The 24966-nt window shown below is 49.9% G+C and overlaps 1 protein-coding gene across 1 annotated transcript in view; it reads right to left on the bottom strand.

The window, feature by feature from the left end:
• Window positions 1–1606: 1606 nt before the first annotated feature.
• The window catches only part of LOC119963578 (complexin-1), a 193317-nt gene continuing 169957 nt past the window's right edge, over window positions 1607–24966 (bottom strand). The window contains exon 4 of the mRNA XM_038792908.1: window positions 1607–6279. Within this exon, the coding sequence (XP_038648836.1) occupies window positions 6085–6279 (195 nt within the window). The 3' untranslated portion in view covers window positions 1607–6084. The remainder of the gene's footprint in view (window positions 6280–24966) is intronic.

Raw genomic sequence — 24966 nt, 5'->3', positions numbered from 1 at the left:
TCCGCACCTTCCTGGCGGCCCGTAGATGGAGTCGTTCACGCTACTCCTCGGGGCCGGTATGGCCCACCCCACCAGGTAGGGGAGAATCCCGCCCAAGGAACCCATTGGCCTAGATGCCTGTATAAGAGGCAATGTGGAGGAATAGATAGTGTATAAACAATGCATTTGATTTTATAACCTAAGAATTACTAATATCAGAAAGGACAGACATACAATTAAAAAGAAGTTACACAAAATGGCTGTCAGCTGAGTTAGCCACATTCCTGAACAACCATTAGCTGGGTTAAGATGCAAACTGGTGTAAACAACATTATTTAATTACAGACAGCAGAGATAGTCAGGGAGACAATGATGAATGATATTAAAGCATTGAATGGGAAACAGACATGGGAGATTCTAGGGAGGCAGGGGAGGCATGCACAGAGAAGTACAAGGAACATTGTTCGTCCTCGCCAGCCCAAGGTCAGGGCAGGCAGGAAAGATAATATTAACAGTTAGTATGAGTGACGTCTTCATGAAGTCAGCGGCTGGTAAGGTACCAACCCACTTTACATAATGGCACATTTAATTGGATAATAACTATGTATATATTTGAACGTGAAAATATTGGGTCATTTAAAGTTCAAATAAAAACACAGTGGGTGAGAAAGGTTTTGAAGTGAAGTATGTAATCTATAATCAGTATTATTGGACAAGGCCCAGTTGTGTTGTGGGCTGTGTTGCTGTTTTGAAAACTGTATAAGAATGGATGTTTTCCTCTGTTCGGTGGAGAAACGGTCTGGGGCTTTAACAGACGCCATCTCCCCGCCGGCAAAATGAACCGTTTGATTGGACCAGCAGCCCTGGGCAATGAGTAATTTCTTTAAGATCCTCTCACGCTAACGTTGTCCATGCCCCTCTTAATCTTGTACACCTCGATCAGGGTGTGGTAAAAGAATTATCTCCATTTCCCCTCTGATTCTTTGATCATCATCACCCTGTGAACGCCCTGGTTGCAAATGAAGATGTCGTCATTGAGATTCGATCGATACTGTCTATCATGGGAAAACCTCAGCACCCGATAAAGGGCCATGTTTGACATTGCCTCTGGCTGTGGACATTATAAACATGGTCCCTGTGCAAGGCTGGAATTCAGACCTACCCTGTTGATGATGTCTCCTTGCTAAAAGCACAAAGTCAAAACTTGACAGCTTCATGTTTTTATATCCCTCACTTTGGAATGAAGAATCCACCCCGTGATGTGGGCAGTGACTGCCTCTGGCCTAGGCTGGCATCTTCTGCTCCCTCCAGTGCCAATGGGATTTCCCATTGAATCCATCCCTACTGCTGGGTAACCCATGGTAGGGGTTCACTGTGGGCGGGACAGGAAGATGCCGCAGGGCCTGAACAGCTGGGTGGTCTCGCCCTGGAGTGAGTGAGATTCTTTTACTTGTGTAATTTACATTGGTTGCTGTGTGTTGGATATTTGTGGGTAACACCAGCGAAGTTGTAGCAATTTCAAGAAACCCAATCATCTCATCCAGATTTAATTTCTCATCATTAGAAAAAAAACATGAAAATATTGGGACATTTAAATTTCAAATAAAAACACAGTGGGTGAGAGAGGTTTTGAAGTGAAGTCACTTTATTTTATTTTCAGTATACATTAACATTATATAAACAGCATGCAGTGATGCTACATCTGCTAAAGTCAACATAATAATCAGTCACAAAGTCTTTACTTTAGTTGTTGATTGGACAGTACAACATGCGTGTAGCCTGAAGCAGGATAGAATCCTTCACATGACAAAATTCACCAGTTCACGCAAAAGCTCTGAAGAACCACAAGAAGCACCAATAGGATTTGCCTAAGTAATTTCAAAAAGGGTTGAACGATAAGCTTGTTGACAGATAGTGGATAAAGCAATTGAAGATGTATCAGACATTTCAATTCAGGACACAACAAAGGTTTGAGCTACAGTAAAACCTTCACTCTTATTTGTAAATTTAATGTGTTTAGCATAATTCTGTTCAGAGAATGAAATCAGGATGAGAAATTGTAACAGCATATCACTGAAAGACAACAAGGAACTTGAAACAAATCAGTTTTTCACACAGACTAGTATTATTGATAGATATATTGCAGTCTCATTTTTATAATGGCTTGACAGTCTTTAACTACATTTTAAACTCTTCAATTTTGATATTTACAGTATTTTTGACAGTTTAATACTTTGCCATTTTTATTAGCTTATTTCCCAAATGTGTTTTAGCATTAGATTTGTTAAAATTACCACGCAGGTAATTAAAATGATTCCAAACAATGAGGTTATTTAAAAAATGTCAAATTATATTTGAGTAAAGATGGCGCTAAATACTAATCTTTAAATAAAATTCAATCGCATTTCACTGCTGGAACAATATCTGGTTCAGAATATTGAAGTCAATAATCTGGCCTAAAGTATATTTAAGGTCCTGCTAGCCCTCCCAATCATCGGTGTTACTTTGTTCAAAGTAAGAAGTCTTACAACACCAGGTTAAAGTCCAACATGTTTGTTTCAAACACGAGCTTTCGGAGCACTGCTCCTTCCTCAGGTGCTCTTAAAGTTAGTGTTTGAAACAAACATGTTGGACTTTAACCTGGTGTTGTAAGACTTCTTACTGTGCTCACCTCGGTCCAACGCCGGCATCTCCACATCTTTGCTCAAAGTGTGAAGCATCAAAGTAACGTGCAGAGTGGTAAGAATTCAAGGAAGTTTCGGCCTTTGTGAGTCATTTTAACTGAATTGATGGGTGGGGTTCCCGTGTGATTGCTCGGGATGTTGGCTTTATCCAACACCCAATATTGCTGTGCAGTGACTTGCTGTCGGGTGAGTGGGAAACCCAGCATATCCCCCATTCTCCTCTTTCCCAAAGGGAGGGTTAGGTTACAATCACCCCACAATGTCCCTCTTTAGAATTGGTTGAAGTAGAATATTATTGCTTGTGTTTCTGCCTCAGTCAGAAGTATAATCATGTTCTACAATGACTGTATGTTTACAATTCAGGACCTGTGCGTGTGCTGGCCCTCTGTGTCTTGTATAAACTGTTCATGTGCTTCAATATTTTTGGAGAAACTATTTCAGACTGCCAAGCCTATTTATGGCTTTCTCTGGTGAAGTATGTGGAGTTTATCAAATGAAATTAGCTTTGTTCTCTTCATAGTAACGTCTTGCTTTTATTCTATAGAAAGGCTGTGAGTGAAATAATCTCAAGAACACACTTGGCCATTCGGCAAGACATTCAAACACAAGAACCCATACCTGAGATAAACTGGTTCCTTTTCATTACGATCAACATCAACCTGGTGCCTAACAAACAAATCTGCTAAATCATAATTATGGAGCAAATCTTTCTTTGGTTTAATTTAAATTAAAAGAAAGAGGACTTGTTTTAAAGAAATCATATTTTAACTCTTCAATTCAAATGAAATATTTTCATTTCTTGTCTGACAGTTCTGGTGCGAGAGGGGGAGAGGGGAGAGTGGGAGAGAGACGGAGGATGGAAGAGGGGATAGAGAGAGGAGGGAAGGTTCAGGATGGGGAGAAGGAAGGGGAGGGAGTGGAGGTCAGAAGGAGAAAGGGGAGGGAGGGGAAATCACGTGGTCTGTGTTGTTGCTGTGCATGAAAGAAGTGAGCTAGAGGGGAGGGTGAGTGGGGGGTGGTGACGGGAAAGGTGGGGAGTAAGGGTGAGGGAAGGGAGATGGGAGGAGAGGGATGAGAGCTGGAGGTGAGGATGAGGGAGGGTGTGTAAGATAGAGGGAGATGGTGGAAGAGAATGGGAGAGGGGAAAGATGAGGGGGAGAGGGGAAGGAAGATGTGGAGGAGAGGAGGAGGAAGTGAAAGGGGAAGAAAGGGAGAGGAGAAATGGAATAAAGGAAAGGTGGAAGATGGGGAAGGGATGGTAGATAGCATATGGGCTCAAAGTAAAGTGACAAGTATGTAACTATTATCGAATACCGTGTCTTTACTCAGAAATAAATTTGTCAATATTCTGACCTTTCTGGTGAATGGTAATACAGAAAACCCTGGAGTTCTTCAGGAAACCCAGTGATTTGACTTTTCCCTAAGAAGTGTAACATATGGCTCCTTGTACCCTGTATAATAGTACTATGAATAGGACACGTATGGTTTAACCCCAAGGTCAGGCTGCACTCTGGTTTTTACCTTCAACTCCACAGTGAACACAAGTCTCATTGAAGGGTTCTGGGAGAAATATGGCATTTAATCGCAGTAAAATATCTTCAAATACCAACAAATTTAATTTTGTTGATCAAATGAATATTTTAACTAGTCATATTTTATCAGCTGGTATGGTATGAGGAAAATACAGTACTCAAGATATAGTGGTTTCAAATACTGAAACAAGTCATAATATTCATCAAATGACAAGAATTCTCCACAACTACCTGGAATTTCACAGTGATAATTTACATGGGATAGTCCCATATCCAGCAATATGATCTGTTCCTCATATTAATTTTAAATGGCTTAATTTTGTATATTTTTAACTATTTACAATTATGACAGGTTTTAATACATATAGTGACAAACACCAGACACCTGTGACAAAGGAGACACAATAACATCCTGTAAAAATAGCTCAGCAGACAGGGATGGGGCGCGGCTATGGCATTCCACTGTACAAGTGGGTGTATTTTACATTTGTTATATGGCTGTGAAACACACAGCTAGCCGACGCCCGGTTTCAATACTTGCACAAAACAAAGTTTGCAACCTGAATTCTATAGGGTGAAGGTGTGTTGCACCCTATGCAAATTGTTCCAGGGGCTGGGTTTGAATAGGTTTGTACTTCCTGTGATCTCAATGCTAATTGGCACAGTTAAACTGCTCATGGTGGGGATGCTCTGAACATTCGGATGGATTGTGGCATTTTTGAAAAATACGTAAGATAATTGTACATCTTTGAGATTCAAGATTTTTTACTAACAGAGTGACAGATTATTTTTTGCATATCAAATACTAATTTACCACTTGAAATTGCAAAATGTTTGGAAAAATGAACTGTTCTCAACATAGTTAATCTGGTGCCTGCACAAAATGCATTTTAAAATGATTCAGACTGATGCTCATTCAGTCCATTGTATCTGTGCCATATTCTTACTGAATCATTCAATATCACCGTGACAATAATGTATATCATCTGATATTTCACAACCTGCCTTTGAAATAGTTATCACTGAATATTTCTCTACAGAATATATCTCCTGTTCCAATGCTTACATTCACAAAGTCTCTGTTCACTGGGTCGCATTTATTCTGTGCAGGTTCAAATAGGTAGCATTGTGAAGAGCTTTGAAAATACAATTTAGATTTCCAACAGGTTTTAAATGTACAATTATATCATAAAATGCTAAAATCTGGAGTTGAGGTTATGCAATATTAGGGTACAAATACTTAACATGTTAGCATCCCATTTTTTTGCATTTTAAGGACATTAACCTGTTTAAAATAATTTGGTCGCACCAACATAGCAAGCCAAATAACTCGATACAAACATGTTAAGCTTCAGACCATCATATAACACACAATAATTCCCAGATTTCAAATTCACTAATAAGTTTTATCCAAATTTGAAAACTTGCCAAATGTTGATATTAACAGAGTTAAGTAATGATTAGTTTCAGCTCTAATGCTCAGTAAATTAGCTGTGCATTGTAGGTATGACCCAGTGTTGTGACCTGTTGCTTTATTAAGCTAGTATGATGAACATCAAATATTGGTATCAATGCTTACTCGAGCCCTGCAATGTCAAAGTGGTCACATATCAATAGAAAGATACAAGTTTCTTCTTTTCACTATTAAATAACTGGATTTTATTTGACTATAAACATGGCTTATCCGATTAGATTATTTCAAGACTGTTGCACAGAGTTGTCCTGGATGGTCTGTTATGATGAAGATTCCATGCCACTACACACAGGAAGGAGTGAGCAGTTAAATCATAATTAGCTGGAATGACCACAATAAATTCTCATTTTATAATGAGAATGGTTTTTACACTTAGCAACAAAACCAGAAGTTATTTTGCATATAATTAATGGTGTTACTTCTTGAACATATCTTGAAGAGGCCCTGGGAGATATTTTAAGACAGTGTCCAAAATACTTTCCTCTTCCTCCTCTTCATCGCCACAGCCGGCAGGAATTGCTTTCTTGGGACGTGTCAAGCTCCCCTCTGCCTGGGCTTCCATTGCTGCCATTGCCTCTGCCTCCTTTTCTTCTTTCTTCTTTATCCCATACTGTGAAAACACAACAAAGCTTTCATAAGAAATCATTGTATCACTGGCATATGAGCTGGGCATCGCTCACACCCAATGGGGGTCAGTAGCCATGTTTTGTAGACTGCACACGTATGTACTTTAAAAAAAATAAATTTAGAGTACCCAATTATTTTTTTCCAATTAAGATGCAATTTAGTGTGGCCAATCCATCAACCCTGCACATCTTTGGGTTGTGGGAGTGAAACCCAGGCAAACACGGGGAGAATGTGCAAACTCCACACGGACAGGGACCCAGAGCCAGGATCGAACCTGGGACCTCGGCGCTCTGAGAAAGCAGTGCTAACCATTGCGCCACCATGATGTCTTGTGCATACCGAAGAAGGTTTGATAGTTTGCTGTTCTTAGTCATTTGGGGGCAATGTCTTAGCTTCCACATTTTAAGTTTCAATGGAAAAGGACAAATAGAATTGGCAAAGTTTACCCCACCCACTCACATCAAAGCTGTTATTATCATATTGTTGTACTTTAATTTTAGGAAATTGTCTTGGCAATCAGTTGGAGGAGGGATGGGACTTGCAGCAATTCATCCATTGATGGATTGCTGTGAATCTGGGGCTAGGGGCTGGTTTAGCTCACTTGGCTAAATCGCTGGCTTTTAAAGCAGACCAAGCAGGCCAGCAGCACGGTTCAATTCCCGTACCAGCCTCCCCGGACAGGCGCTGGAATGTGGCGACTAGGGGCTTTTCACAGTAACTTCATTGAAGCCTACTCGTGACAATAAGCGATTTTCATTTCATTTCATTTTTCATCTCCCCAACAAATGGCGATGAGGTTCCCCTTGGACTGGTTGTGAAAGCAGCATTTCTGTTTGGTGAGTACGATCGTTGATTATACTCTGGACAGTACTGTGCTGATCAACTGGTGACATAAACTGCGGACCTGAGCTGAGGGTGCACCAGACTGAGGAAAGTAGGGGCGCCCTGAAAATGGAAGAGGTCATTGGGCTGCAGGTGACCATCGAGCTGTGGGCCCGAGCGGGTGCAGAATCACAGACTCAAAAGAGGTCAGTGAACCTGAGCTTGAGAGGAGTCAGTGGCCTGCAAACTATGACATAAGGTGCTGACACGGCAGAGTTTGAGTTTTCTGCTGGCTGGGAAGGGGAGGGAACAATCTCTCTCTTCCTCATCTGGAAGTATTGTAAGACAATTGTAAAAATTCAAAAGCAAGGATAGGTCCCGACAAATCCATCCCTGCGCAGTACGAAGTGGTGGAAGTCCCAAACAAGTGATAAAAACTGAGAAAGGCCCTGTGTTTATCTTGAACAGCACCACATGGGGATGACCATTCCCCCAGCTGCAGTGCATTGTAAATACCCCCCCCTCCCGGTACAGATGGCCCCTTATCAAGCGGTGATGAACGCATAATGCGATGGGACCCAGATAAGGAACACCATTACAATGTCTTTTATTACAGCAGAGACATATTCCAGGAATTACCCATCCCTAAGAAAAATGGTGGTAAGGAAGGTAGAATGTGGAAGATTGGGTTTAAGATGAGGTCAGTCTGTTCCCAATACACAGATAAGCTGCGTATTGATCCAATTTAAACTTTTCAAAACATTGGAGTTAAAAAAAAATTAACTGTGAAGATTTCTTTCAAACTTACTTAAGTAATGAACATTGGAAATTTAAAATTGGTTTGAAGGACAAAAAGGATAAAGAGATGAAATTTGGGAAAAGTTGAAGATTATAACTGTGGTGGCTCTGGGGACAGATGCTGGAGGCTTGTGGTAGTTAACAAAGGGGTTTATTGATGAAAGGCAAAGGCAGTTTGAAAATAGGCACAGAAACACAATACAACAGGTCTGAACACTTCAGCTCCTGGTCCACACTGCCCAGGACCTGCTCCCAGCGACCTGTGCAAGCTCCCTATTGGCCATGATTCACAAACTCCTGTGCAATTGGCCCCGATTGGAAACATGCTAATGTGACACCCTTACTCAAAAAGGGGGAGAGGCAAAAAGTAGGAAACTGTAGACGGGTCAGCTTGACCTCTGTGTGGGAATCATCATTAACGAGGAGATGACTGAACATTTGGAAAGGCAAAGTTCAATCCACCATTGTCAGCATGGTTTTATGATGGGTAAGTCTTGCTTGACAACGTGCTTGAGGCCTTTGAGGATGTAACCAGCAAGGTGGATAATGGGGAACCTGCGGATGTGGTATATTTAGACTTCCAGAAGGTGTTTGACAAGCTGCCGCATAAAAGGCAGATCCAGAAGGTGAGGTCACAGAGGGTTGGGGGTAGAGTATTAGATTGGATTGAGGATTGGCTGACCGACAGAAAGCAGAGGGTCGGGATAAATGGGTCCTTCTCTGGCTGGTGAACGGTAATTAGCGGGGAGCCGCAGGGCACAGTCCTCGGACCTCAGCTGTTCACAATCTATATAAATGATCTGAAATCAGAGACAGAGTGTAACATAGCAACATTTGCGGATGAAACTGAAATAGTTGGGAATGCAGGCAGTGAAGAGGAGATGAAGGGCTGTATTCTCCGATTGGGAGGCTATGTTCTGATGCCGGGTGTGGCCGTTGGCGTTTTACTCCCACAAATTCAGCGCAAAATGGCACTGATCCTCCGTTTGGCTGGGGGGGGGGGCATGCCGGCAGTGTAGCGTTTGGCCGGGGGGGGGGGGCATGCCGGCAGTGTAGTGTTTGTGGGGGGGGGGGTATGCCGGCAGCGTAGCGTTTGGCTGGGGGGGGGGGATGTCGGCAGTGTAGTGTTTGGCCGGGGGGGGGGGGGGCATGCCGGCAGTGTAGTGTTTGTGGGGGGGGGGGGGGGTATGCCGGCAGCGTAGCGTTTGGCTGGGGGGGGGGGATGTCGGCAGTGTAGCGTTTGGCCGGGGGGGGGGGGGGCATGCCGGCAGTGTAGTGTTTGTGGGGGGGGGCATGCCGGCAGTGTAGCGTTTGGCTGGGGGGGGGGATGTCGGCAGTGTAGTGTTTGTGGGGGGGGGGGGCATGCCGGCAGTGTAGTGTTTGTGGGGGGGGGGGGGGGGGGGTATGCCGGCAGCGTAGCGTTTGGCTGGGGGGGGGGATGTCGGCAGTGTAGCGTTTGGCCGGGGGGGGGGGGGGGCATGCCGGCAGTGTAGTGTTTGTGGGGGGGGGTTATGCCGGCAGCGTAGCGTTTGGCTGGGGGGGGGGATGTCGGCAGTGTAGTGTTTGGCCGGGGGGGGTGGGGGCATGCCGGCAGTGTAGTGTTTGTGGGGGGGGGGGGGCATGCCGGCAGTGTAGTGTTTGTGGGGGGGGGCATGCCGGCAGTGTAGCGTTTGGCCGGGGGGGGGGGGCATGTCGGCAGTGTAGTGTTTGGCCGGGGGGGGGGGGGCATGCCGGCAGTGTAGCGTTTGGCCGGGGGGGGGGCATGCCGGCAGTGTAGTGTTTGGCCGGGGGGGGCATGCCGGCAGCGTAGCGTTTGGCTGGGGGGGGGGATGTCGGCAGTGTAGTGTTTGGCCGGGGGGGGGGGGGGGGGGGGTGGGCATGCCGGCAGTGTAGCGTTTGTGGGGGGGGGGCATGCCGGCAGCGTAGCGTTTGGGGGGGGGGGCATGCCGGCAGCGTAGTGTTTACCGGGGGGGGGGCATGCTGGCAGCGTAGTGTTTGGCTGGGGGGGGGGGGCATGCTGGCAGCGTAGTGTTTGGCTGGGGGGGGGGGGGCATGCCGGCAGCGTAGCGTTTCGCTGGGGGCCAGCATCATGCCGGCAGCGTAGAACACCCGGCTCTAGCTGCCGATACGGCCCAGAGAATTGCCGGGTTCGAGGCCGCGCATGCGCACAGCGGTGGCCTGTAGCGGCTGCTCTGTGTAACATGGCGGCGGCCGCTCGCGGACCCGGCCTGCGAAATAGTGCCCCCTTTGGTCGACTCGTGAACCCCGGACCAGCCTCCAACAGTGCCCACAACCCCTGATAAAGTCCCCCCTGCCCACAGATAGGCCCTTCCCCCGAATGTGGCGGCGTCGGACTGAGTCCGCAGCCACCGCGCCGAGTTCCCGTCGGGGGTGGAGCAATGGGAGGGGCGGCCCTCAGGCAATGTCCTGAGACTGTAGGTATGGCTTTGGAGGGGGTTGAACATCACAAAATCACCACTGCCCCCGATTTGGAACGTTGATTCTCTGGCTGATCACCAAACGCGATGTTGGCGTCGGCGAGCAGAGAATCCCGCCCAAGTGTTTTACAGACAGATAGAGATCGGCTAGGCTAAGGGACCAACATTTGGCAGATGGAGTTCAATGTAGATAAGCGTGAAGTTGACATATGAGAACAGATGAAACAGTTTGGGCTTTTACTGTGTGGAAGGATGAGAGGGGATCTGATCGAGGTGTGTAAAATACTAAAAGGGATTGATAAAGTAAACGTAGACCAATTGTTCCCCCTTGTGGGGCAATCTGGAATGAGAGGCCACAGATATAGGCCGAGAGGCGGTAAATTTAGAACTGAGATGAGGAGGAACTACTTCTCGCAGAGGGTGGTGAATTTGTGGAACTCGTGCCCCACAGTGCGGTGGAATGTCAGGCAATACATGGTTTCAAGAAGGAGATCGATATATTTCTGATAAAATGGGTGAAAGGGATTTGGGGAACAGGTGGGGAGGTGGATTTGAGACAGGAAGAGATCAGCCATGATCTGATTGAATGGCGGAGCAGGCTGGAGGGGCTGAATTACCGACCTCTACCCCTAATTCCAATGTACCTATGAGTTGGTCATGTGGTCTGTGGGCCCACTCCCTTAAAGGGCCATGCTACCATATCCCTCCCCCTTAAGTCCCTTAGTACAATTATCCCAAAAACTATATACAGAAGTTACAAACGTGAACAGAGGAAAGAGGCATCAGAAAGTCAATGGGCCTGGAGACCTCCTGATCTTCCAGGATCTCCGTATCCCTGTCATCGGCCAGGAACCCTTTTGGGTGATAGAGTAGTCTGTTGGCCTCGAAAGGCACGGATAGTTGAACAGAATTGAGGTCCCTGGCTCCTCCTGGCTGGACAGAGTCACGGGCTGTTCACAATGCTGGCTAGACTTGTCAACTCCAGCCCCTTGACTCCTCAAATGGTCACGTGCTTTCTGATGGTTTTCCCATTAGCACTGACCACATAACACACCGAGCCTAACTGGGCCACTACCGTCCGCCCTTCTAACCAAGTAAGAAGTCTTACACCAGGTTATAGCCCAATATGTTTGTTTCAAACACTAGCTTTCGGAGCACTGCTCCTTCCTCAGGTGAATGAAGAGGTATGGTCCAGAAACATAATTATAGACAAAGTCAGAGATGCCAGACAATGCTTAGAATGCGAGCATTAGCAGGTAATTAAATCTACAGCTCCAGACGGAGCAACTGGAGATAGGGGTAACCCCAGGTTAAAGAGATGTGAATTGTCTCAAGCCAGGACAGTTGGTAGGATTTTGCAAGCCCAGGCCAGATGGTGGGGGGTGAATGTAATGCGACATGAATCCAAGGTCCCGGTTGAGGCCGCACTCATGTGTGCGGAACTTGGCTGTAAGTTTCTGCTCGACAAAGCAGAATCGGCGACTGGCCTGAATCAAACTTGCAGACTAAACCCGAGTCTCCCATCTATAATGAGCTGTCACCCCTCCGCTCTGCCCGCTGCTCGCTGCTCGCTGCCCGCTACTCGCTGCTCGCTGACCACTGCCCGCTGCTCGCTGCTCGCTGACCGCTGCCCGCTGACCGCTACTCGCTGCTTGCTGACCACTGCCCGCTGACCGCTGCTCGCTGCTCGCTGACCGCTGCTCGCTGCTCGCTGCTCGCTGCTCGCTGACCGCTGCTCACTGCTCGCTGACCGCTGCTCGCTGCTCGCTGCTCGCTGACCGCTGCTCACTGCTCGCTGACCGCTGCTCGCTGCTCGCTGCTCGCTGCTCGCTGACCGCTGCTAGCTGCTCGCTGCTCGCTGACCGCTGCTCACTGCTCGCTGACCGCTGCTCGCTGCTCGCTGCCCGCTGCTCGCTGCTCGCTGCCCGCTGCCCGCTGCTCGCTGCTCGCTGCTCGCTGCCCGCTGCTCGCTGCTCGCTGCTCACTGCCCGCTGCTCGCTGCTCACTGCCCGCTGCTCGCTGCTCGCTGCCCGCTGCTCGCTGCTCGCTGCCCGCTGCTCACTGCTCGCTGACCGCTGCTCGCTGCTCGCTGACCGCTGCTCGCTGCTCGCTGACCGCTGCTCACTGCTCGCTGACCGCTGCTCACTGCTCGCTGACCGCTGCTCGCTGCTCACTGCTCACTGACTGCTGCTCGCTGACCGCTGCCCACTGCTCGCTGCTCGCTGACCACTGCTCACTGACCGCTGACCGCTGACCACTGCCCGCTGCTCGCTGACCGCTGCTCACTGCTCGCTGACAGCTGCTCGCTGCTCACTGCCCACTGCTCACTGACTGCTGCTCGCTGCTCGCTGACCGCTGCTCACTGCTCGCTGACCGCTGCTCACTGCTCGCTGACCGCTGCCCACTGCTCGCTGACCGCTGCTCGCTGCTCACTGCTCACTGACTGCTGCTCGCTGACCGCTGCCCACTGACCGCTGCTCACTGACCGCTGACCGCTGCTCACTGCTCGCTGACCGCTGCTCGCTGCTCAATGCTCGCTGACCGCTGCCCGCTGCTCGCTGACCGCTGCTTGCTGCTCACTGCTCGCTGACCGCTGCCCACTGCTCGCTGACCGCTGCTCGCTGCTCACTGCCCGCTGCTCGCTGCTCGCTGCTAACTGCCCGCTGCTCGCTGACCGCTGCTCACTGACCGCTGCTCACTGACCGTTGCCCACTGCTCGCTGACCGCTGCTCGCTGCTCACTGCTCGCTGACAGCTGCTCGCTGCTCACTGCCCGCTGCTCACTGACTGCTGCTCACTGACCGCTGCCCACTGCTCGCTGCTCGCTGACCGCTGCTCACTGACCGCTGACCACTGCTCACTGACCGCTGACCGCTGACCACTGCCCGCTGCTCGCTGACCGCTGCTCACTGCTCACTGACCGCTGCTCGCTGACCGCTAACAGCTGCTCGCTGCTCACTGCCCGCTGCTCGCTGCCCGCTGCTCGCTGCCCGCTGCTCGCTGACCGCTGCTCGCTGACCGCTGCTCACTGACCGCTGCTCACTGACCGCTGCTCGCTGCCCGCTGCTCACTGACTGCTGCTCACTGACCGCTGCTCGCTGCCCGCTGCTCACTGACCGCTGCTCACTGACCGCTGCTCGCTGCCCGCTGCTCACTGACTGCTGCTCACTGACCGCTGCTCGCTGCCCGCTGCTCACTGACCGCTGCTCACTGACCGCTGCTCGCTGCCCGCTGCTCGCTGACCACTGCTCGCTGACCGCTGCTCGCTGCCCGCTGCTCACTGACTGCTGCTCGCTGCCCGCTGCTCACTGACTGCTGCTCGCTGCCCGCTGCTCGCTGACCACTGCTCGCTGACCGCTGCTCGCTGCCCGCTGCTCACTGCCCGCTGCTCACTGACCGCTGCCCACTGACCGCTGCCCACTGCTCACTGACCGCTGCTCACTGACCGCTGCTCACTGACCGCTGACCACTGCTCACTGACCGCTGCTCACTGGCGCTGCCCACTGCTCACTGACCGCTGCTCACTGACCCTGCTCGCTGACCACTGCTCGCTGACCGCTGCCCGCTGCCTGCTGCCCGCTGCTTGCTGACCGCTGCTGGCTGACCGCTGCCCGCTGCCTGCTGCCCGCTGCTCGCTGACCGCTGCTCGCTGACCGCTGCTCACTGACCGCTGCTCACTGACCCTGCTCGCTGACCGCTGCTCACTGACCGCTGCCCACTGACCGCTGCCCACTGCTCACTGACCACTGCTCACTGACCGCTGCCCACTGACCGCTGCCCGCTGCTCGCTGCTCGCTGCCCGCTGCTCGCTGCTCGCTGCCCGCTGCTCGCTGCTCGCTGCCCGCTGCTCGCTGCTCGCTGCTCACTGCCCGCTGCTCGCTGCTCACTGCCCGCTGCTCGCTGCTCGCTGACCGCTGCTCGCTGCTCGCTGACCGCTGCTCACTGCTCGCTGACCGCTGCCCACTGCTCGCTGCTCACTACTCACTGACTGCTGCTCGCTGACCGCTGCCCACTGCTCGCTGCTCACTGACCGCTGCCCACTGCTCGCTGCTCACTGACCGCTGCTCACTGACCGCTGACCGCTGCTCAATGCTCGCTGACCGCTGCCCGCTGCTCGCTGACCGCTGACCGCTGACCACTGCCCGCTGCTCGCTGACCGCTGCTCACTGCTCGCTGACCGCTGCTCACTGACTGCTGCTCGCTGCTCGCTGACCGCTGCTCACTGCTCGCTGACCGCTGCTCACTGCTCGCTGACCGCTGCCCACTGCTCGCTGACCGCTGCTCGCTGCTCACTGCTCACTGACTGCTGCTCGCTGACCGCTGCCCACTGCTCGCTGACCGCTGCTCGCTGCTCACTGCTCACTGACTGCTGCTCGCTGACCGCTGCCCACTGCTCGCTGACCGCTGCCCACTGCTCGCTGACCGCTGCTCGCTGCTCACTGCCCGCTGCTCGCTGCTCGCTGCTAACTGCCCGCTGCTCGCTGACCGCTGCTCACTGACCGCTGCTCACTGACCGCTGCCCACTGCTCGCTGACCGCTGCTCGCTGCTCACTGCTCGCTGACAGCTGCTTGCTGCTCACTGCCCGCTGCTCACTGACTGCTGCTCACTGACCGCTGCCCACTGCTCGCTGCTCGCTGACCGCTGCTCACTGACCGCTGACCACTGCCCGCTGCTCGCTGACCGCTGCTCACTGCTCACTGACCGCTGCTCGCTGACCGCTAACAGCTGCTCGCTGCTCACTGCCCGCTGCTCGCTGCCCGCTGCTCGCTGCCCGCTGCTCGCTGACCGCTGCTCGCTGACCGCTGCTCGCTGCCCGCTGCTCTCTGACCGCTACTCACTGACCGCTGCTCGCTGCCCGCTGCTCACTGACCGCTGCTCACTGACCGCTGCTCGCTGCCCGCTGCTCACTGACTGCTGCTCACTGACCGCTGCTCGCTGCCCGCTGCTCGCTGACCGCTGCTCGCTGACCGCTGCTCGCTGCCCGCTGCTCACTGACCGCTGCTCACTGACCGCTGCTCGCTGCCCGCTGCTCACTGACTGCTGCTCACTGACCGCTGCTCGCTGCCCGCTGCTCACTGACTGCTGCTCGCTGCCCGCTGCTCACTGACTGCTGCTCGCTGCCCGCTGCTCACTGACTGCTGCTCGCTGCCCGCTGCTCGCTGACCGCTGCTCACTGACCGCTGCTCGCTGCCCGCTGCTCACTGACTGCTGCTCACTGACCGCTGCTCGCTGCCCGCTGCTCACTGCCCGCTGCTCACTGACCGCTGCTCACTGACCGCTGACCACTGCTCACTGACCACTGCTCGCTGACCACTGCTCACTGACCGCTGCCCACTGACCGCTGACCACTGCTCACTGACCGCTGCTCACTGACCGCTGCTCACTGGCGCTGCCCACTGCTCACTGACCGCTGCTCACTGACCCTGCTCGCTGACCACTGCTCGCTGACCGCTGCCCGCTGCCTGCTGCCCGCTGCTTGCTGACCGCTGCTGGCTGACCGCTGCCCGCTGCCTGCTGCCCGCTGCTCGCTGACCGCTGCTCGCTGACCGCTGCTCACTGACCGCTGCTCACTGACCCTGCTCGCTGACCACTGCTCACTGACCGCTGCCCACTGACCGCTGCCCACTGCTCACTGACCACTGCTCACTGACCGCTGCCCACTGACCGCTGCCCGCTGCTCACTGACCCTGCTCGCTGACCACTGCTCGCTGACCACTGCTCGCTGACCACTGCTCACTGACCGCTGCTCACTGACCGCTGCTCACTGACCGCTGCTCACTGACCGCTGCCCACTGCTCACTGACCGCTGCTCACTGACCGCTGCTCGCTGACCGCTGACCGCTGCTCGCTGCTCACTGACCGCTGCTCGCTGCTCACTGACCGCTGCTCGCTGACCGCTGACTGCTGCTCGCTGACCGCTGCTCGCTGACCGCTGCTCGCTGCTCACTGACCGCTGCTCACTGACCGCTGCTCGCTGCTCACTGACCGCTGCTTGCTGACCGCTGCTCGCTGACCGCTGCCCGCTGCTCACTGACCACTGCTCGCTGACCGCTGCTCACTGCTTGCTGACCACTGCTTGCTGACCGCTGCTTGCTGACCGCTGCTCGCTGACCGCTGACCGCTGCTCACTGACCGCTGCCCGCTGCTCACTGACCGCTGCTCGCTGACCGCTGCTCACTGCTTGCTGACCGCTGCTTGCTGACCGCTGCTCACTGACCGCTGCTCACTGACCGCTGCTCGCTGACCGCTGCTCACTGCTTGCTGACCGCTGCTTGCTGACCGCTGCTCGCTGACCGCTGCCCGCTGCTCGCTGACCACTGACTCTTCTGGGAGGCCTGACCTGCCTCCATCCTTCCCACCAAATTTGGAAACAGCAGATCCAATGGGGGTCTCAGACAAAGGTGCAGAGCAGCTTTGCTGGTGTGACCCTCTGAGGGTTTGAGTTGTACAACAACAAACAATTAGTCAATCGCTGGCAAAGTGGTGAATCAGATTGTTGTCTCATGGCATTCTTGAAAGTTTGAACAGCCTCTCAGACAGACTGTTCAACACTGGGTGGCAAGGGGCTGACCCCCTGTTGTTGCCTTTTGCTTGCATGAAAATCTGAAAACCATCAGCAGTGAAGGGGTGCCATTGTCCAAAACAATTGATTCACGATGGTCATGAATAGCAACCACTCAGCGTAGGGCAGCCACCGTGGCTGCCGAGGTAGTGATCCCATCTCCTGAACCGATTGCTACTTCAATGGGCATCTACCAGCACCAAAACATTTTGCCCATAAAAGGGCCCGTAGGTTACCTAGCCATTCCCAAGGGTGAAGGATGGCAGAAGGCGGCAAAGATTGGTGCATTTGGCAAGGTGGTACTGCTGTACGAGCTCTTCAATGGCTTTATCCTTGCCTGACTACCACTCGCAACTGCAAGTCAGCATCGTCGTCTATGTCTGTCCTGGGTGGACGCTGCGTAGCAGGTGGATGAAGGGGATCACTAGCCTAAGGCTGGGTGGACGCTGCGTAGCAGGTGGATGAAGGGGATCACTAGCCTGAGGCTGGGTGGACGCTGCGTAGCAGGTGGATGAAGGGGATCACTAGCCTGAGGCTGGGTGGACGCTGCGTAGCAGGTGGATGAAGGGGATCACTAGCCTGAGGCTGGGTGGACGCTGCATAGCAGGTGGATGAAGGGGATCACTAGCCTGAGGCTGGGTGGACGCTGCGTAGCAGGTGGATGAAGGGGATCACTAGCCTGAGGCTGGGTGGACGCTGCGTAGCAGGTGGATGAAGGGGATCACTAGCCTGAGGCTGGGTGGACGCTGCGTAGCAGTGGATGAAGGGGATCACTAGCCTGAGGCTGGGTGGACGCTGCGTAGCAGGTGGATGGAGGGGATCACTAGCCTGAGGCTGGGTGGACGCTGCGTAGCAGGTGGATGAAGGGGATCACTAGCCTGAGGCTGGGTGGACGCTGCGTAGCAGGTGGATGGAGGGGATCACTAGCCTGAGGCTGGGTGGACGCTGCGTAGCAGGTGGATGAAGGGGATCACTAGCCTGAGGCTGGATGACCACCTGTAATCCCCACAGAATCAGGCCATCCTCACATGTCAACTCGCCCTAACGAATGAAACCGGGCGTCAGCTCTTCAGACTTCCTGTATCACCAGCCAAACTGGATCACCCGTTTATCTTTGAAAGAATCGAGTCTCTTGGATCCAGCTGAGAATGTGCCGCAGAAACTGGCCGAGTGTTTGGAAGTTCAAATCCAGAATGATCGCCCGGGATACTGGTGATGGTGGAATGATCTGGGGTAAAAGCAGAGGTCTTAATGTATCCATGATAACAATTTACAGGTCGGTGCAGAAAACTGCCAACAGCAGGGTCAACACTGCACCCCCACTGACGCTGTGGGCAATATGGGTTTATCTTCCCTTAACAGGCTCAGTAATGGCTTGTGGTCAGTCACTATGTCGGACCGTTGACTGTACACATACTGGTGAAACTTCTTCACACTGTAAATAACTGCATAGCCCTTCGTCTCAATCTGGGCAGTTTCATTCTGTTTCTGAAAGGGTCCTTCAGGCAGGGGGGGTAGGGCATTCCAAACCATCTCCCATTTTGTGGAATAAAACTGCCTCTATACCATCAGGGGATGTATCATATGTCAGCATGATTGGTTTTCCCGGGTCAAAGTGCACCAAGAAGTTTGACGACTATAACGCCTTCTTCACAACTCAGAAAGCTTCTTCTTGAGGTGATATTGGCCCCGCTCACTCTGAAAACGGCACCGGCGTGATTATCCCGGTTAGATTTTGTGTAATATATGTTACTCATTTGCTTCTTATCAAGGTAATCTTAAACTTGATGTTGATTAACACTTGTAGTCTTCCACGTAAAGCAAATCATTTATTGAGTAACTTAAACAAATAAACTGTGAGTTTGTTCTCTCTCCAATACTTATACTAGGTATCAACTAAACAAGATTGAATAAGATTAAACTATGATTAACTGCACTCTGAGCTATCTCTCTCGACCTCTGGTCACCAGTCACTATACACACGAAGAGGTGGGAACTCGGACTGGGTCTGTCTTTTATACCCCTTTCTAGTGCTGCCATCTAGTGATCACTTAGCTGTTATGTCTATACATTAACCCTTTGTATACATACAGATCTGCAGAGCACTACAATCCCCAGCTTTTCCAACTTCTTTATCCCTGCTTCAGTGTTCTGAAGCAGTGCGCATGACACTGGTCTGGTTCTGAAGACCTTGGTGTTGAATCCGGATTGACAGATATCTTGGCTTTCGCTCCTTCAATCTCCAGTTCCCTGTTGAAGACATTGTCAGAACTCCTGAAGACATCTTGGAGGCCACCCAGATATATTGAAGGTTTGCAGCTAGATGAGTTGAATCCTCTGTAACTCGCCTCTTCCCAACATGTTCTTCCAAGACTAGCAAAGGCAGATTGACCTCCTGGAATCCCTTATAGCTATTCCGAGGATCGATAAAGTTCCCCCGGTTTATGTTGCAAGATTGGCTGTGGTACTCTTCAACATTAAAGACTGGGCGGGATTCTCCATCCCGTCAGACCCCCTTTTCTGGTGCTCCCCCCACTCCCCCATCCGGCAGCAGGGTTCTCCGTCCCGACAGCCAATGGAGTTTCCCATTGTGGCCACGCCATCGGGAACTCTGTGGGCGTGAATGCGCTGCAGGCGAAGCGGAGGATCCCGTTGATGGAGAATCCCACCCAGGGATCCTGCACGAAGATATTGGAAAGTCTGCTCACTCACAATGTTGCTAAAGCCCCAATGTCAATTTCAATTTTAAGGGATTTGCCAATTACCCTGAAGACAATTTGAATTGGAGACCTCTTATTCATTTGGATCGATACATTGGATTCTCTCCTTCTGAGCTCGTCTCCACTATGTTGAGTGGCGCTGTGAACTGCTGCTGCTGTCTCTTTGCATTGTTGTGATTTGTGTCGCTTGACTGTGTCTCTTTCAGTTGCATTGGAATCACAAAACTCCCAAATATGGCCAGTCTCCCGGTGATGGCTTCGCTCCTGAAATGATAGCTCAGTTGACAACTGGACTTCTGCCCACTCCTTGGTTTCTGGCCTGGTCCTGGAGACCGTGTCTGGTTCTGTGCTGTGCCTGTTGATCCCACCGCGGGCCATACAGCCAAACTTGGTTAACCTCCCCTTCAGTCACGCTTTGAAGCTCAGTGTCACCTTTCCTGGTACCTTCCATCGCCTGAGCTATTCCAGCCACTTTTTACTGCGTAATCGTGGCCTCCACCCGAAGCTTCTTCTGGATATTAAAGTGATGGATCCCATAAACCAGCCGATCTCGCAACATGTCACTAAGCGTGGTCCCGAACTCACAGTGCTCAGAAGGCTAATGAACACTGAGACTGTCTCTTCATGGTCCCTCACTGACATATAGCATTGGAGGATAATCGAGGGCCCTGTGTTCAAATGTTCTTTAACCAATTTCACTATAGAACATAGAACATATCTGGCCAAAGGTCTTCAAGTTGGGTGCCTCTGGGGGTGAGGTTCCGAATCAAATTATATGTTTGGAGCCCACAAATTGTCAGAAGTCGCCCCTTCTGCTTGTCATCACCTGTGATCGTGTCCATGGTAAAAGAAATGGAGCTGTTCGATCTATTGACTCCAAAACTTAACCCCATTGGTCAAATGGGTAGAATTTGCTAATGTGGAGGTGCCGGCGTTGGACTGGGCTAGGTACAGTAAGAAGCCTTACAACACCAGGTTAAAGTCCAACAGGTTTGTTTTGAATCACTAGCTTTCGGAGCGCTGCTCCTTCCTCAGGTGAATGAAGAGATGGGTTCCAGAAACACAGATATAGACAAAGTCAATGATGCAAGATGGTACTTTGAATGCGGATCTTTGCAGGTAATTAAGTCTTTACAGGTCCAGACGGAGCAACTGGAGAGAGGGATAATCACAGGGATAATCACGTGCCAGATCGTCGACATGGGTAGCACCCTTACACGTGGGAACACCACCCAATAGGTACGCGGTACATACTCGTGCGACTCGGCCAAAGGAAAGGATGTCCCGAAGCGTGGTACATTGGCGAGACCATGCAGACGCTGCGACAATGGTGAACGGACATCGCGTGACAATCGCCAGGCAGGAATGTTCCCTTCCAGTCGGGGAACACTTCAGCAGTCAAGGGCATTCAGCCTCTGATCTCCGGGTAAGCGTTCTCCAAGGCGGCCTTCAGGACGCACGCCAACGCAGAATCGCCGAGCAGAAACGGCAATACTGCAGTGTTGAAAGATTTCTTACTGGTTTCCTGATGATACGCATTTCCTCTCATGATTTAAATGATTCCGATTTTCGCTGGAGCTTCTCTACTTTCTAAACTGCTCCTTCAATCCCCCCTCAATTCATTGATGAAAGAGTTTATTGATGAAAGGCAAAGGCAGTTCGATAACAGGCACAGAAACACAATACAACAGGTCTTTACACTTCAGCTCCCTGGTCAACACAGCCCAGGGTCCTGCCCTCGGGTCCCCACGCAAGCTCCCTATTGGCATGGGTTTGTGTGCTCTCACACGATTGGCCCCAAGTTGGTCACATGGTGCATGGAGCCTGCCTCCTTAAAAGGACCACCCTACCCACAACACCAAAAACATTTAATAGAGTAAGTTTAAAATTGAGTAAATTTTTTTGTGTGGTTAGAGAAGTTTGTTAAAAATTATGTAAAGTTGGTGTGTCCACCTCTCAATTCTGTTGGAAGGTTATTGCTTTCAGCAGACACCTGATAGGCTTTAAATTGGCTGGAAACTCGTGTGTCTTGATTATGTGTCAGTGTTACATAGATACATAGAAGATAGGAGCAGGAGGAGGCCTTTTGGCCCTGCGAGCCTGCTCCACCATTCATCACGATCGTGGCTGATCATTCAACTCAATAGCCTAATCCTGCTTTCTCCCCATAGCTTTGATCCTATTCTCCAGTGCTATATCCAGCCACCTCTTGAATATATTCAAAGTTTTAGCATCAGCTACTTCCTGTGGTAATGAATTCCACAGGCTCACCACTCTTTGGGTGAAGAAATGTCTCCTTATCTCTGTCCGAAATGGTTTACCCAGAATCCTCAGACTGTGATCCCTGGTTCTGGACACACCCATCATTGGTAACATCTTCCCTGCATCTACCCTGTCTAGCCCCGTTAGAATGTTATAAGTCTGTATGAGATCCCTCCTTATTCTTCTGAACTCCAGCGAGAACAATCCCAACCGAGTCAATCTCTCCTCATATGACAGTCCCGCCATCCCTGGAATCAGTCATTTATAATTGTGGGTTTGTGGGAAATCAATTACCAGTTAAATATGGAAATTTAAAAAATAGTTTGGAGGAATTTGGAATGAGAATTTTACTGTGTTGGCAAGTAAACCGGCCGAGGATATTCACAAGATGGACACGGATGATTGGAGAGCTGGAGAATATTTCAGTCCCTGCATGATGTGATTTTGGATGATACTGAGTGAGGTGATCTGCAGGTAGTGAGTTTCAGACAGAAAGGAGAATTAATCTAATTATTCAGAAATCCCATTCACATTACACTAGATGATGGAATATTATTGAATTTAATGCAAATTATGTGAAGAGGAGACTGACATGTAATCAAGCAGTAAATGTTCTTGTTGCACAGATCACCCCACTCAACGCTGGAGAAAATAATGTAATCAATGATGAGATAAGTGATGAAGGAGTAAAATCTCACCTGTGAAACTGAAACCTGTTGTACACATGACTCACAAGTTGAAATGACATTCAATCCACATCGGAATCAATGAATGAAATTAATAAATTAGCAAATATTCAAATTTCATCTTTTACAAATGGTAGCAGGATGAGTAAGTGGTTTGTGGGTTACAATGATCAGTCTAGTGTCCACACTTACAGCAGAAAACACAATATGAGATATTTGACACACGGCAGCAGAGTTATTATGGGGGCAACAAGTGCCCAGATAATCTCAGCTTCCAGGTCAAGAAACCGAGGTTACGCGATTAATTTTAATTTAGTGTGCACACAATCTAAGTATGTCAACTCAATACGATTTTATACTGAATTCTGGGACACAATCTCATCACATGACTTGGTCTTAGCATCAGACTCAAAATTGACAAGGGAAAAATAACATCTGGCCTTCAGGCAGTGATGAGAAACGTCAAGGTTAAACAATTGCTGGTTCCACCTTCCTCACAATTAAAAGCATCCAGTGGCGGACTGGCCAGGGTGTCAGCTTGCCCGATGGCAAGTGGGCCCCTGATGAAGTGGGCCCCCTATATCAAAAATGCACTAAAGAAACAAACACAGACAACTGTTTTAGTAATAAAAAGGAAGAAAAAAAAAAAAGATCAGGACACAAATAAGCAGTGCATGAAAAGGAACGAAGCAGGGGAGGTAGTGGAAGGATGTGGAATAGGGGGGCCCGGGTCGGGCATAATTAAGGAAATTCCATGTTTTCAGCAAGAGTGTGTGAATTTAAAGGTAAAGTTACAATTCGTGATTTGAGATGGTCGGCAACTTCAAAGGATATCAAGCAGTAGTCTTGGTTCAGCCGGTACATCGGTCCGGGGCCCGGAGAGTCAAGAACATAGAACATAGAACAGTACAGCACAGAACAGGCCCTTCGGCCCTCGATGTTGGCCCGTGAATCTCTGAAGGGCCCTTAAAGATTATAATTAATTAGATAAATAAATCTCCAACTTCTTTCCTGAGATTTGTATTCTAACTTAATAAAATATAATTGTTTTTAAAAAGAGCAATACCAAATAAAAATGCAATAAAGAAACAAACAAATAATCACTCAGTGTATGAAGGAACGAAGCAGTGTTAAACGGATGTGAAAAGGAGTGGAGGGGGGGTCAACTTGAAAGGATATCAAGCAGTACATAGGGTCGTGAGGTCACCAAAAAGGAGAAGCGGTACCTTTGACCGTGAATCATGAGGTCAAAGATATTGAAGTGATAAGCCATGATCAGTAAACTCAAAGGGTTGCGACTTGTAACACTACACTGGTATCAAACTGGACATGTTAACTTTGGTCATGGGACCATTCTTAATGTCTTACTATAGTCGGACCAAACTTCTAAGTTTCAACAGTTGTCTCAGTTGCTTGCTGGTGTGAACACTGGACAGTGGATTGTCTCCTCTTCTGAAGCTGCATACTACAGTAGTATTGACTAATGAACATAGCTTATTGAAGTGTAAGTAAGTTATTTTATATTTTTTATCAAGTAGGGATTTATCTGGCGTTCCTTCAAGTTATTCTTGCAATCATCAATATTCATTTTTCCCAATGTGGGCTATTTTTAATTAAGTTTTTATTTCAGGAATATTACCCTACCAGCATGGAAAAGAAAAAGCATAAATCTGGGTCACTAAAACGCAAAGAATAAAAAGAAGCAGAAAGGAAGGAATCAGCCAAGCGATGGAGGCCTATTACAGAGTTTACAAAGTAGAATTGCTGATGTGGCTGATCAACATGTTCATATATGGTGCTATGCCCATGTCTTGAATTTGGTGATAACCGAAACAATAAAATGTTGTGCGCCTGCAGTTTCTTTTTTCAATTTGCTCCAGAATATAGCAACTTTTGTGAAAGCATCATACAAGAGAATGGCTGTATGGATAGAAGTTGTTGGAAAACATCTAGGACAAGAAAAAAATGAAACGATTAAAGCTAATTGGTGAGACCAGATGGTCAGGAAAATCCAATGCAGCAACAACTATATTTGGAAGTTTTGATGATGCCGCTGCCAGTACTTTCGTAAATCTATTGACATGCTTATCAATGATACAAGATTCAGAAAAGTTTGATGCAAAAACAAAACATGAAGCAAATGTTTTACTTCAAAGTCTTCTAAAGTTTGAAACCATATTGACAGCATTTACTTACTTGTATATATTTGAAACTACAACCCCGTTATCAAGTTATCTACAGACAAGTGGTTTAGATATGTTTACTGCATGGAGTTTGGTAGATTCAGCTACAACAAAGTTGAAGGAACAGACAAGAACATTTGATAACGTTCACAGCAAGGCTTTGGAATTTGTAAATAAATGTAATGACAGGATTTCACAG

This window comes from Scyliorhinus canicula, chromosome 3 (assembly GCF_902713615.1).
Source record: "Scyliorhinus canicula chromosome 3, sScyCan1.1, whole genome shotgun sequence".
Lineage (NCBI taxonomy): Eukaryota > Metazoa > Chordata > Chondrichthyes > Carcharhiniformes > Scyliorhinidae > Scyliorhinus > Scyliorhinus canicula.
Note: the sequence above shows the minus strand (reverse complement) of the source record. Positions and strands in the feature narration are given on the sequence as shown.